The following is a 13,246-nucleotide window of genomic DNA, read 5'->3' on the forward strand; positions in this document are numbered from 1 at the left end:
AAGACCCCGGCTTCTGGAATAAATTTGATTAACACAGTGTTAGATAAAAAAAACCTACATACCTTTATGAGAGATACACACGAATGTACGATGTGCATCTAAGAAGAACTAGATTTAGTAATGTAATGATTCAGTTCCCAATTCATCGTACTGTTATTTATACAAAATCTTTCCACGTACAACCAATTAGGCTGATGAACATGTTGGAAAATTCAATTAAAGAAAGCAATCAATTACAATTTCAGAAACAGTTGAAAAATTATTACTAGAAAGATATGATATTGTAAACACATAACTGTAATGGCAGATAGTATGTACATATTTATATTAGTTAATAATCGTTTAGAAAGTGAAAGGAGTTTTATTTGCTAAAGAGCAATGCAGTCTCTTTTATGTAGACAACAAATAGTATTATAATATAGTTTATAGTTAGTGTTTTTTGTGTTATAAATCAAACGAATGGTAAACAAAGCATCTCTGTATACTTGTTCCGTTTTGCATTGTAAGTACAAAACATAACATAATGAATGTATTTATTAATACAACTTAGCATTTTTAGAATGTAAATATTTGAGTTTTCTTGGTTTTTGGCGCAAAGAAAATGTAATTGCATCTGTTGTAATGATAATAACGTATTAAGCCACAACTTTATGTATAATAATGTGTGAAACGTTATGGGGCCTGTCCTGGTGGAAGAGTGGACCTGAGGTCAAAATCAGAGCAGGAGAAATAAAAAAATTCACACACACACACACACACACACACACACACACACACACACACACACACACACACACACACACACACACACACACACACACACACACACACACACACACACACACACACACACACACACACAAGTAATGCATCGGTAGATTTTGGTGCCTGTACTCAAAGTGAGAGGCACCCAAGCCTACTTTTATTAGTTTTCTATTGATGTTGCTGATTCTATACCAGTTACGTAATAATAGGAACAACCTGACTCATCTCAAAATGTCCTATCTTCCATGTCCTGAACACCGGGACATTGTTCTGGCCTATTAGTACCTGTTCTTTCATCCAGTCGTGGATTTGCCAGTAGGCCCGGGCCTAAGAACCGCAAGTCAGTGGGACCGCATACTTAGAGACATTTGTATCATAACATACTATAAAAGTTTTCTCACCTTATGTTATTATGCATTTTGCATTTTATTTTTCAATGTTTAAAATTCTATTCAAATATAAACATACAAATTTATTCTTTTTGTACCTTCAGTCACAAGTATTTAGGGGAGGGAAGTACTAACATGTTCGGCCTGGTAACAGCTTGCAGAGATCGCCTGCTTTAGTATAATACCATTAAAGAGCTTGTCTGTCTCAATATTGCCTTCCTTGTTATGGGAAGGGTAAGAGATAATGCAGAGATGTTCAAACCTTCAAGCCTGTTTTCATATTTGCTAGAGCATTATTAATTAACCTCTGACGATTGGGGGCTGAGAATATCGTCACTGGTATATGTCAGGTAATCCGACTAGTGTCATATACTTCCTTTTTCACTTTAAAATTAGTAAGCATAAGTTTCGAAAATTCAAAAACAAATTCTCGTAACCTCCCGCATCTTTAGTTGCCACACCAGAATCCCTCTTCCAACTTTTTTTAAAAATCGAGTATTGGCTGCACAAATTAACTTACAAATATGTCAAATCATAAATTTTTTTATTAATACCAAATATATAAAAGGGAGGATTCATAGCCTTAAGGAGATAACTGTAACATGTTAATAAAACTGCACAATTCATAAAAACGACTAAAAATAATATGAAGTAAAGACTTTTTTTAATTTAACAGGAAAACAAATCTATACACTTTCATTAAAACATCTGTCCTCCAAACCCTACTCCAAACAAACCATCGGTGACATCTTGTTACAAAATTAAATGTGTATTCAAGTTCACGTATATATTCAGTTTAGTTTCATACCTTTAGAACATTAATTTTTTATGTCTTAAAAAGTGGGTTTGCATTTAGATCCACAAAAACAATACCTATTAGTGGCAACATAACTATCAGGAAATCATTATCCTGGGATTACAGATACGCCTTTTCGAGACATCCATTGGGTTGCCCACTGTCACATCAGTTTTTACTATAACAGGTGAAGGTTCCATTTTCAGGTACAAACTAGCCAGAAGTGAACTCTCCTGTAAGACAGGGAGGGGATTATATTCAAGTAGTTTCGTGTATGAGTAATTGACTAAATATGATTTCAGAACATTTATTAATATTACATAAACAAAGAGGTTTCTGGTGATATGTCAATACCTATTGTTTCCGATGCTAAATACCAAGTCGTAGGATGTAAAGTACTGTACTTAGAACAGTGCAAGAATATCCTTTATTGCAATAACTACAGTTTTCTAACAAAATGTACTTATTGTGATAAAAATAACTGGCTCAGCTTGTTTTCTGTAAGTCACAAGGTTGGGCTTAGGTCATTCTGCATTAACTTATATACTTCTTTTTTTTACTAATACTCTTTAAAATTAGTGGGCTTTTAAATTATTCAAAGTACTAATCATGTTTGAATTAAAAACAGGACTTATAAATAAATTATTGTCAATTTGTAATATTTTTTGTATTACAGTGTTGATTTGTTTTTCCAACATTTTGGTACTTACCAAAATGAGTAATTATGCGTAATTAGTTTACTTTTCGTTTGTAAAACCCGATTTCTCACGCTTAGTAAATAAAATCTGGGGAATTGCTAAGGCTCCTTCAACGCTTCAGCTTTTGAAACCGACGAAATTGTTACTAAAAAATAAACATGACAGTTTTTGATAGTACAATCAATATCTTGTACCGAGCTTATATTAATGGTAAATTGACTAAAAAATTTTTCTCTTAAAATAAGAAGCTTATAAATTGCATCTCTATAAGGACCTTTGCGCTGCTTCCGGAGTGAAAGGATATTCAGGATGGATAAGGTTGGGGGTAGGGACAGCCTCCTAACGAGATCCATAATGAAGAATTTAGGGCACCAGTTTTAAATTCATGTTCCCCCGAAAGAGGAGAGGCCAGCTCAGGTAACGTAGGTACTTAGTTAACGAACCCCACCAACTCCAACAGCCATTTCCTGCAGTAGACTAGACCTATTGAATTACCCTTGCACCCCAGAATCTCGACATTTGCGGTTAGTGAGGTGCCGCTCCTGGACATAAATAATAAGATTGCCCAGATTTAAGTGACACGTCGGTTTTTGCTGTGGCTAGTGGTAGGTTCAACTGGAAGATATAAACCAGCCAAAAGTGATCCCTGCTGGTTACGCCCTAATATTTAATATTTATAGGAAGTTGTATTTCTTGAAATATATATTTTCACGGTTGCAACGACCATCTTTATCCCTTATTTTTTCACTTATGGCAAAAATCTAAGGAAACCTCTCAATGCACTTAATCCTATTAGGACTTGTGTGCGGTTCCAGAATGACAAAATATTCAGAATAACAGAATATAGGAAGAGGGATTAAATCTCCTTTCGAGATCTCACTGAACAACAACCATGAGTGTGTCATGCCATCACGGAAGAAGAGTCTCTCTGTTTCAGCAACTATCGCTCAAATCGCTACGAGAATGTCCTCCTTTGCGTATTAAGCTTGAGAAAACTTTTAAAACAACCTTTCACAAGGAAACCCCAATCACTAATCCTCTCAAGTTAACTAGAACTTCATTAATTTATCCCTATACCATTACATCAAGATTTGCGGTTAGTCATGTGCCGTTCCTGAACTTAATTTTAATTTTTTATTACATTCCAACGGCAAACAAGCCAAAGTACAAGCGGGTAGTATACATATATAAATATTTAAATATCCTGAAAGAAAGAAACAATGAGTTAAATAACAATAAAGTTGACAGTGATAACAATCTAACAAAAACAACAACATAATTATTAAATATAACTATTAATAATACAAGTAATAGTAACAACAAACGGCATAATACATAACAACAAAGCAGTAAACTATTCAGGAACACAACAATCAATATGAGGGGTAACAAGCATAACAATGAAATAAATTACCGTACAACATGTAAAGATTAGAAATTGTGTTTCTACTCAGGACCGCGGAGGGATGCCAGCACTCTTCCCCGGATGGTCGAAGCACTGTCGTGAAAAAGATCGACAAGGTGGCAGAAGTTATTTCCCAGCCTCATCATTCGGGCGAGGGGACTATGAAAGTCATAATCACGCCGAGAGTGACGCCTGCCGAACAGATCACGCGACCGAATAGCTGAAGGAATGCGGATATCCACTTGTGCGAGGAGAGAAGGACAATCAAGCAGACCATTCAGCAATTTGGCAAGGAACAGGACATCTGCAGCCTTTCGTCTGGCTAGGAGATCTGGTAGGAGCAGCTCGTTCTGCAGATCCGCGAGAGGAACCTCCCTGAATTGATGTCCCCGCCTCGTTCCCCCCATATACGAGTATATAGAGGGAAATGTCGTATATTAAGATTAAGTAGTGTGTAGTAAATTAAGTTGTGTGTGTGCGCGCGCGCGTATTTGTGTGTGTGTGTGTGTGTGTGTGTGTGTGTGTGTGTGTGTGTGTGTGTGTGTGTGTGTGTGTGTGTGTGTGTGTGTGTGTGTGTGTGTGTGTGTGTGTGTGTGTCACAAGGGTTTCTATTCACAATAATATAACGACTTGGATTGTTGATATTAATATTCCAGAGTATTAATATTTAAATTATCAATAAGACATCCAAGACGATATAAAATATGTTTGATTAGTAAGCTCCTAGTGAATATTAAGTACAATTTATAACTAAATTTTTTAACTATTAAATATTATCTGGTTTATGTAAGATAAAAATCAGTTCTAAATTAAAACAATGGATTTTTTTTAACTGGCAAATTAATAAGTTCAACGTTTCAGAATTTTCATCACTCTATTTTCCACAAAGAATTGACAAACCGTTTAGTAAATTTTAAAGTTTCTTTGGCAAGAAGTAAAAATATTAATCAAGTATATCAAACTAAAAATCAGAGCTCTCTTCTAAAACAAAATATTAAAGTTTAAAAATAAAAATCAAATACCACTTGGAAATAACTAAAATAAATATGTTCACTTCTAAGTACACTCACAATTCAAAAAATAAAAATTTAAACTTCTCTTTACAATAGTTGAACCTTAACTTTCAGTCTCTGCAATTCAGATTACAACTCTCTCAAACAATTATTAATGTTCAATTAATTTCCAATTAATAATTCACAATAAACTAGTTCCAGTTAAATATTAATAAATTACTAAATTTCCACCTTTCAATAATTAAAGTTATTAACAAAGTTCAATTTTAATTCACTTTTCTTGCAAGCATGAACCGAATGTAACTTGTATGATTCTATTATGCTCTATTGTTCCTCGAGAATCAGTTATTCATCTTGCTCTGTAGTTTCTATGAATTTAATTTTTTCCTATAAAAAAGATAACAAAATTAATTTAATATCAGATCTGGAATTTATTCTACGTTTTATTTCAATAAAATGTAGAATAAATTTGGTGCTTGCCTCAAAATCCCTCGCGGAAAAAATTAAGAAACACGGCGCACTGTAATTAACTTAATACACGAAAATGACCAAAAGAAGGGCGAAAGTATTATGAACAAATACTTCCCTTTCCAATCAACTTTGCAGGACATCCGCGGTGTTCTCTCATTGGTCCAGCTGTATCAAACAAGGGGAAAAAAGTCCAAACAAGACAAGTTCTAGCCTATTCAATTCAAGGCAGTCAACCTGCCTTCCTAACAATTTAAAACTACCAGTACTAACTTGCCAAAGGATTACATGTTCGTTTTTACCCTGACTATTCACAATCTAATCTAAAATTAAATCCCAATATTTCGATCCCAAAAATTTTCATTTGATTTGTTTTAATAGAAAAAATATAAATCAATGTAGTTTTAAAAACGCTACAAATAATTACTACTATTTTTAGAAGAAGGATGCCAAACAATTTAATAAACCAAAATATAGGCATTCTTCATTTAGAAAGTTTTTCCCATATTTTGTTTTCTTAACTGAACTGGATAAAAAATAATACGAAGATCAGGATTTAATGCTCACTGTGTTTAGTAGTGCCGCAACCAATTGTGTACTAATTTATATTAAATCGTTTAGAGCTGACTTATTCTAAAAACCCTACCATAAACAAGTTATTCTGTGCTACATATAGCATAGACGGTAAATATGGATAAATAAAGTGTAGTCGGCTTGGGTTCTATGAACACAAAGTCCACGATATTGCGACCGAAACATCGTGGAAGCTGACACATTGGAAAGTGGTGATTTGATACTGGCTAATTAAATCGAGTTAATTAAGCAAAACTAAACAATACAATAATTATTTTAAAATATCTGATTTTTCAGTTATTTTGCTTGTAGCGATCGATCAAAACAGATAGGAATTATAAATAATAACTTCATTTTTTAAATTTAAAGTAACTGAACTAAATTAAACAAACCTATTCTTGTTCAAATCAGTCAAAACATTTGGCTAAGTATTTATTCTGTTTTTCGTTGAAACAAGTAATTCGTTGGAATTGTAATGAAATTGCTCAAATAGTTGGTTTGTAGTACGGTAAATATTTTACAACTATACTATTGTTTTATTTGATTTTAAAAATTTGTAACAAATGCCAAATATAATATATTATTATTATATATTTGCCATTTTTAAATATTAAATACAATAATACAATTAACAATTTTAAAACATATCCCTCTTACATATTATTTGTAACAAATGCCAAATATAATATATTATTATTATATATTTGCCATTTTTAAATATTAAATACAATAATACAATTAACAATTTTAAAACATATCCCTCTTACATATTCAAATTACGTTCCAAATTCGTTTTCTTTAGCTTTACTAGATTTGGAGATAATATTGTTATACACAATGGCGGCTAGCGGCTAGACGAGAGATTTCTCAACCTATATTTATATAAAATTATATATATATATATATATAAACACCTTTAGTTTTATAAGCATTTACATTGATTTTTAATACTTTTCTTTAGCAAGCTGTAAAAATATAATTAGAATAATTATAAGCATCCATATTTCATATTCATTAGTTAAGAAGTTCGATACATTTATTTGTTTATATAGTTACGACGGTAATATATCATACAACATAGACCTTATTGGCAAACTTTGTTATGTAATAAGGATACAAAGTAATGAATTTCTAAACAAAATAAATAAATACCATAATCTACCACTGATAATTTTTTTAATCTTTGAATTGTCAATCAATCTGTTTTTGGAAAGAAGGTCGCATTATTAAATGGAAATAACATTCAAATTAAATAATTTTTCATATATTATCCAACTTTTCCATAAAGTTTAGATGCAAGTGGAACATTTGTAACATCTGTTTTGTTTGTACAGTAAGTGATTACCTGTATGTAGAGTGCAATATCTTCTTGAGTAACTTTCTGTGGTTCGTTACGATATATTTTTTTATTACATAATTTTGTCTTATTAAAACTCTTTGATGCCATTTGATGAAATAATCACAATAGACTGAACGTAATCTTGAATGGTTGACATTTGAACTCATTTATCAACCACTAAACTTTTATATTCCTTTGTACTCTTTGTTGGACCAATAATATGATGCGATATCTCACTTGCACAATTTGATATTATCTCATAATTGGAATGAAAAATCAGAAGGATGAGAGTAAATGGATTGTTGCCTACAGCAGAGCCAGTGGTATAGGTCATACACGACGGGGTATTTTATTCATGGAGCTCTACACCTAGAGGTTTTCAAATGAAAGCTGCATCCTTCATCTTCTTGTAAATAAAAATGAATCGCAAAATGTGTTGCTAAGCGCAAACCTTGAGAACGATTGGACCACTTCGGTTAATTCCTTTTGTAAAATGTTCATTGAAATCCATGGAAGGTTTTTATGAAGCAAAATATAAGAAAAGTTACCTGGAATATTTTGAAATTCAGAAAAATGTAGTTTTTACGTTTCATAATCCAAATTAAACTGGCACTAAACTGGCATTAAACTGAAATTTGATCGAGGAAATATTGCAAGCTGAAATGTGACATAGTAAGTGAAATTAAACGATCTGTAGGCACTTTTTAACCGAAGTAGGCTTTTCGGTCCTACGTAAGTATATATTTTTTCTTCGTCAGGACAAGGCAAACTCTACTATGGTACTGGAAATATCTTAGACCTGAAATATGTGATAAAGGCTAGAGATAGACGCTTTTTGACCGAAGTAGGTTTCCGAGAGCTGTGTATTTGTATTTTATTAATCAGAATAATAATGCAGGCTCAGCTGTGACATTGCAAAAATAATTAATTAATTTGAGTCCTCTTCCGTAGATTAATGGTTATATTCTCGGCTCTCTAACCGAGAGATGACGGGTTCAAATCCTGGGGAGGTTAAAAAATTTAATAATAAAAAACCAGTGCACTTTGAAGCCGGCATAGCTGGCGCTGAGGCTTAAATGAGATTACAACAACAACAAATTGAACAAGAAATGCTCTTCCACGTGCAAAACATGATATATTAATTAAATTCAACTCTGATAATATTTACCGTGAACTTAAAAAATATCTACTTGATGTATGCCTACTTACGTTTTAAAGTTTTCATAGATCTCCTTCATTTTACATCATAAGTGCTTTTACTAAGTAATTTAAGGACTATGGTTCTAAAGATTGCGTGCGAAGAGGCGAGTAACAGCTAGTTTATTATAAATACGTACTCATAACTTATAAAGAAGTTTAATGCAGCTCAAAATCCTTTTCTTGGGTTCCACAGAGAAAACTCTAATTATCATTAAATACATTAATGCACGAAGACGTCATAGTATTGATTAGGCATAACCTTTGATTGCACTAATTGCACAGGAGATAACCCTTCCAATGTTACAATTCTGTCTGAAGTTTGTTTTAGACGATGGAAGGATTGTGAAGGAAATGGGATTTTTTCTACATTTGCCATAGTTCAGTGATACAAAAACCAGTAACACTACGTTTCGAGATCTGTTATCTCGTCTCTTCTTCAGATCGATTGGGGTTTCATTATTGTCATAGTTGACTCAACATAATACATTTAATAATTTGTTAAATTATGTGAAATCTCTGTCTATTTTGTTTCCTTTGTAGATAGCACAAAGCCTCAAAGGTACAAGTGATAATAGATTTTAATATTGGATGCAATATGTTCTCATAAACTGTTCCATAATCACAGCTAGTTTATATGACGCTGCATGGATTGTGGATCCGCAGCTTGCCTAGTAAATGGCGAAATGTTCTCATAAACTGTTCCATAATGAAAGCTGGTTTATATGACGCTGTATCGATTGTGGATCCGCAGCTTTCCTAGTAAATGGCGAAAAAATTATGCAATGTTTGTAAATTCATCCCTATTACATCTGTGCCTTCTTTACCTGAGACAAATGATGACTTATTTATCATGATACTTAAAAACGAATTATTAATACTTATTGCTTTACATTTAACCGAGTTTCAATTTATTTAAATATACAGTAAAGTAAATTAAAAATGAAAAATCTACAAAAATACAAGCTTATTCACTAGTACTTTTAATGTGATTGAGCCTAATATAAAATAGTACATTAACATTATGCATTTACATTATTGATAACGTTTTTATTTTACAGAAGTAACATCTCCCTCACGTAGGATAACATTATGTTATAGCCTCGTTTTTTTACAAATTGAACAGCTAGAATTATTGAAAAGAATATGTTAAATACAATATTGTCAGAAGTAAACAATATTTCCTTGAGAAAGAAAGAATCAGGAGAGTTCAATAGGGAACTGGAAGTAAAAGGTGGCCTAGTTAGATCTTTAGACATGGGTGACTAGCACACATCTGGGGTTAGATGTTGACACTAAATATTTTTGTGAGAAAACTTGTTTTATAAAGGTACTAGAAGGTTTTAATTTAAACATTTTTTGTACACCACTCTTAATTAAATTTATTTAACGAAATTTAACATACATGCTTAGTTACATTATTTACATTCAAATACAATGTTGGTTTTGTTTAATATCCGTGAGTTTGGTACCCGCCGTGATGATGACCATGATGGTGTCCATGACCTAGACCCACAGTTCCCACTCCGCCTCCATGTCGTACGCCTTGCACATTTCCACTACCTCTATGGAGAGCTTCAGATCCATAGCCTCCACCATGGTCAGAACGGACATGGGTGACAGTGTGCTCGTAGACTCCACGTTCAGCACCACTGGAGCCATATCCAGCACCGTGTCCACGGCTCACTGAACCTAATCCTCCCCCTAGTCCGCGTCCTCCGACTCCATGTACCAATCCGCTGCTTCCGACCCCATGGGTTCCCACTCCGCTTCCGACTCCATGAACCAGACCACTGCCTACACCAACTCCTCTCTCCAATCCGGTACCGGTACCTACACCGCAACCTACTCCTGTAACCAGTCCACTGCCTACGCCCAGACCGGTACCTAAACCACCGCCTAGTCCACTGCCTAGGCCTCCATGATGGACTCCTGACTCGTAGCCTGAACCGTAACCACCTCCATGATGAACTGCAGATCCATAGCCTGTATCTATAGCACGGACGTCACTGACGGTGTTTTCATATGCACCATGGCCCACATGAGGCCCCCGCGCGCTGCTGCCATGAGCGTGTCCAAACTCGTGGTCGTAGTTACGCCTAGAACGCTCTTGGTGAGGTTGGCCGCAGGTCAGCCCTATCAGCAAAGCTATTATGGCCTGAAACACAATGCATATCTTGTTAGTAGGTCCTTTAGGGCTTTCTAGACCATATCTACTTAAGTCAATAAATTAACTCAATGCGCAATTATAATATTAGCCTATAAGTTATTGTTTATTAACATCAGTTTTGTCTTTTCCTGACTATTTTATATCATTCAAAACTTCTCTTATGAATACGACGAGATCTCGTTAATATCAAACCATTAGTTTTGTGTTTTCCTGACTATCTGATAGGCCTATCATTCGAAAACTTCTCTTATGAATACGACGAGATCTCGTTAATCTCAAACTATCAGTTTTGTCTTTTCCTGACTATTTTATATCATTCGAAAACCTCTCTTATGAATACGAGGAGATCTTGTTAAACTCAAACCATCAGTTTTGTCTTTTCCTGACTATCTGATAGGCCTATCATTCGAAAACCTCTCTTATGAATACGAGGAGTTCTTGTTAAACTCAAACCATCAGTTTTGTCTTTTCCTGACTATCTGATAGGCCTATCATTCGAAAACCTCTCTTATGAATACGAGGAGATCTTGTTAAACTCAAACCATCAGTTTTGTGTTTTCCTGACTATCTGATAGGCCTATCATTCGAAAACTTCTCTTATGAATACGACGAGATCTCGTTAATCTCAAACTATCAGTTTTGTCTTTTCCTGACTATCTGATAGGCCTATCATTCGAAAACTTCTCTTATGAATACGACGAGATCTCGTTAATCTCAAGAACAAATATAATTTTGAATCTAATTATTTAAATGGTCCATTTTGTTTGGATAAGTTATTGTACTACAACGTATTACAATGTTTTATGGCATGTTAATTCAATTTCATAAACATATTGAGTTAACTAAACTGAAATGTTTAGTTTAGTTAACGTGTGTTATGTCAATTATGGTATACGAATTATGAAATAATATTACTATTATATCAATTACTACGATATATTAATCTAATCTAGTATAAAGCTGTCCAATGAATGATACATTATTTTGTACTAACTACAAATATCATGCATTAAGTATTGCCATGGATTAACATTTAATGCCTCATTAACGTAACGTTTCCCAAACGAGATTAGCTACTGTGAATTATAATATGTGACATGATGTTCCTAACCTCTCTTTGAACATCTGAAGATGATTCAGTGGAGTTTGCAGTATTTTCAGTAATTGTTCTCATTGCATAATCTTAAAATATATCACACGATTTCACATTTATCTTTGCTGAAGTAGAACTATTAATTATTATGTGTTCTAATAATTCATCAGTATTACCAGAACAAAATAATTAAATAGTTATGTGCACTGAATTACATCACACATATTGATCTGCCAAATGGCGCAGTGTAGCGGGTACGGCGGTTATCGATAAGATAACCAGATCAAGCAACGTCGAGCGTGGCTGCTGCTTGGATAGGTGACCGCTGGGCGACCCTGTCCTTGTAAGCAGCCCGCCTGCCCGGCCATTGGTGGTGGTTCGGAAGTCACCTTTAAGCCGTTGGTCCCCAGTTTAAGTGTTACAGAGGGCTTCTTAGCCCTAACTTCGCCTGGTAAAATAAGACATTCTTTTTTTTACTTTATATTGTACATGAGTAAAATATTTGTAAGATTTATGTAAAGAAAATAAATAAAAAGAACATATTGATATTTAGAATACCTGGACTATTTAAACATTTAGAACTATCCTACATATCGTCATTTACCAGTTCCAGTAATAGGATCTAAGGTGTTGTACTAATACGTTTATGGCAAAATTTATTTTTGAGTGTAAAGCATATTTTTGTGTATAAATTCATATACTATAAGTTTGCAAGTGGTATTTAAATGTATATATAAAAAACAATCTAAGTCGGTAATTGCTTGAAATTAAAATATTTACTTTTATATATTATTGTCTGTTACTGATGTGATTACATGATTGTTTAAAATTACTTTTGTATGTAATTACAAATAAAATACTACAACTACTTACTATTGTGTACTTCATGATTGCAAGAGCAGAACTGTTTAGAAAACAACAGAGGCGGATTTAAAAATAGAATAATCACTGACCTCGCAATCAAATCCTTGGAACCGATAAAGTATCAATAGCACTTAGTAATCAAATACAGTAAAAACCCATACAAATATCCAGTAAGTTTTATCAATCAGTTACCTAGAAATGATGTTGTGTTAAAACCCCGGCAGTATTTACGCACTAAAAAATTGCCTATTGTATCAAAGAACAATACAGACGACTCAAAGAAAAAAACCCGTCTACTTACTAAAGTATCTGGGAATTTAATAACTTCTCAACAGTAATATTACCATTCCATAGCACAGTATTCTTTTTTAATAATCCGTAATGAAATACCTTACGATTGAGGGAGGTAGATTTCAATTCATGCTATTTATTTTGTTTGATAGATCACCTATAAATCGAAATTAAAAAAAATGTTC

At 33.5% G+C, this 13,246-nt stretch overlaps 1 protein-coding gene across 3 annotated transcripts; it reads right to left on the reverse strand.

Moving 5' to 3' along the window:
- Positions 1–10,005: 10,005 nt before the first annotated feature.
- Positions 10,006–12,874, reverse strand: LOC124362485 (glycine-rich cell wall structural protein 1.8-like). 3 transcript variants are annotated; one of them, XM_046817029.1, is made up of 2 exons: positions 12,780–12,874; positions 10,006–10,801 (listed from the first exon to the last, which is right to left on the reverse strand). In XM_046817029.1, the coding sequence occupies exons 1-2, from the start codon at positions 12,792–12,794 to the stop codon at positions 10,094–10,096; spliced, it is 723 nt and encodes a 240-aa protein (XP_046672985.1). In that variant the 5' UTR covers positions 12,795–12,874; the 3' UTR covers positions 10,006–10,093. The 3 variants fall into 3 exon arrangements, with proteins under 3 accessions (XP_046672985.1, XP_046672986.1, XP_046672984.1); XM_046817030.1 differs by lacking the exon at positions 12,780–12,874 and adding an exon at positions 12,122–12,145; XM_046817028.1 differs by lacking the exon at positions 12,780–12,874 and adding an exon at positions 11,925–12,115.
- Positions 12,875–13,246: the final 372 nt, after the last annotated feature.

This window comes from Homalodisca vitripennis, chromosome 5 (assembly GCF_021130785.1).
Source record: "Homalodisca vitripennis isolate AUS2020 chromosome 5, UT_GWSS_2.1, whole genome shotgun sequence".
NCBI lineage: Eukaryota > Metazoa > Arthropoda > Insecta > Hemiptera > Cicadellidae > Homalodisca > Homalodisca vitripennis.

What these genes read in the sequence shown, in the direction of transcription:
- LOC124362485 (XM_046817028.1), bottom strand. Translation starts at nt 11,987, where the DNA reads ATGAGAACAATTACTGAAAATACTGCAAACTCCACTGAATCATCTTCA. An exon ending in CTTCAGATGTTCAAAGAGAG is followed by an intron (nt 10,802 to 11,924) that starts GTTAGGAACATC and finishes ATTGTGTTTCAG; the next exon opens with GCCATAATAGCTTTGCTGAT.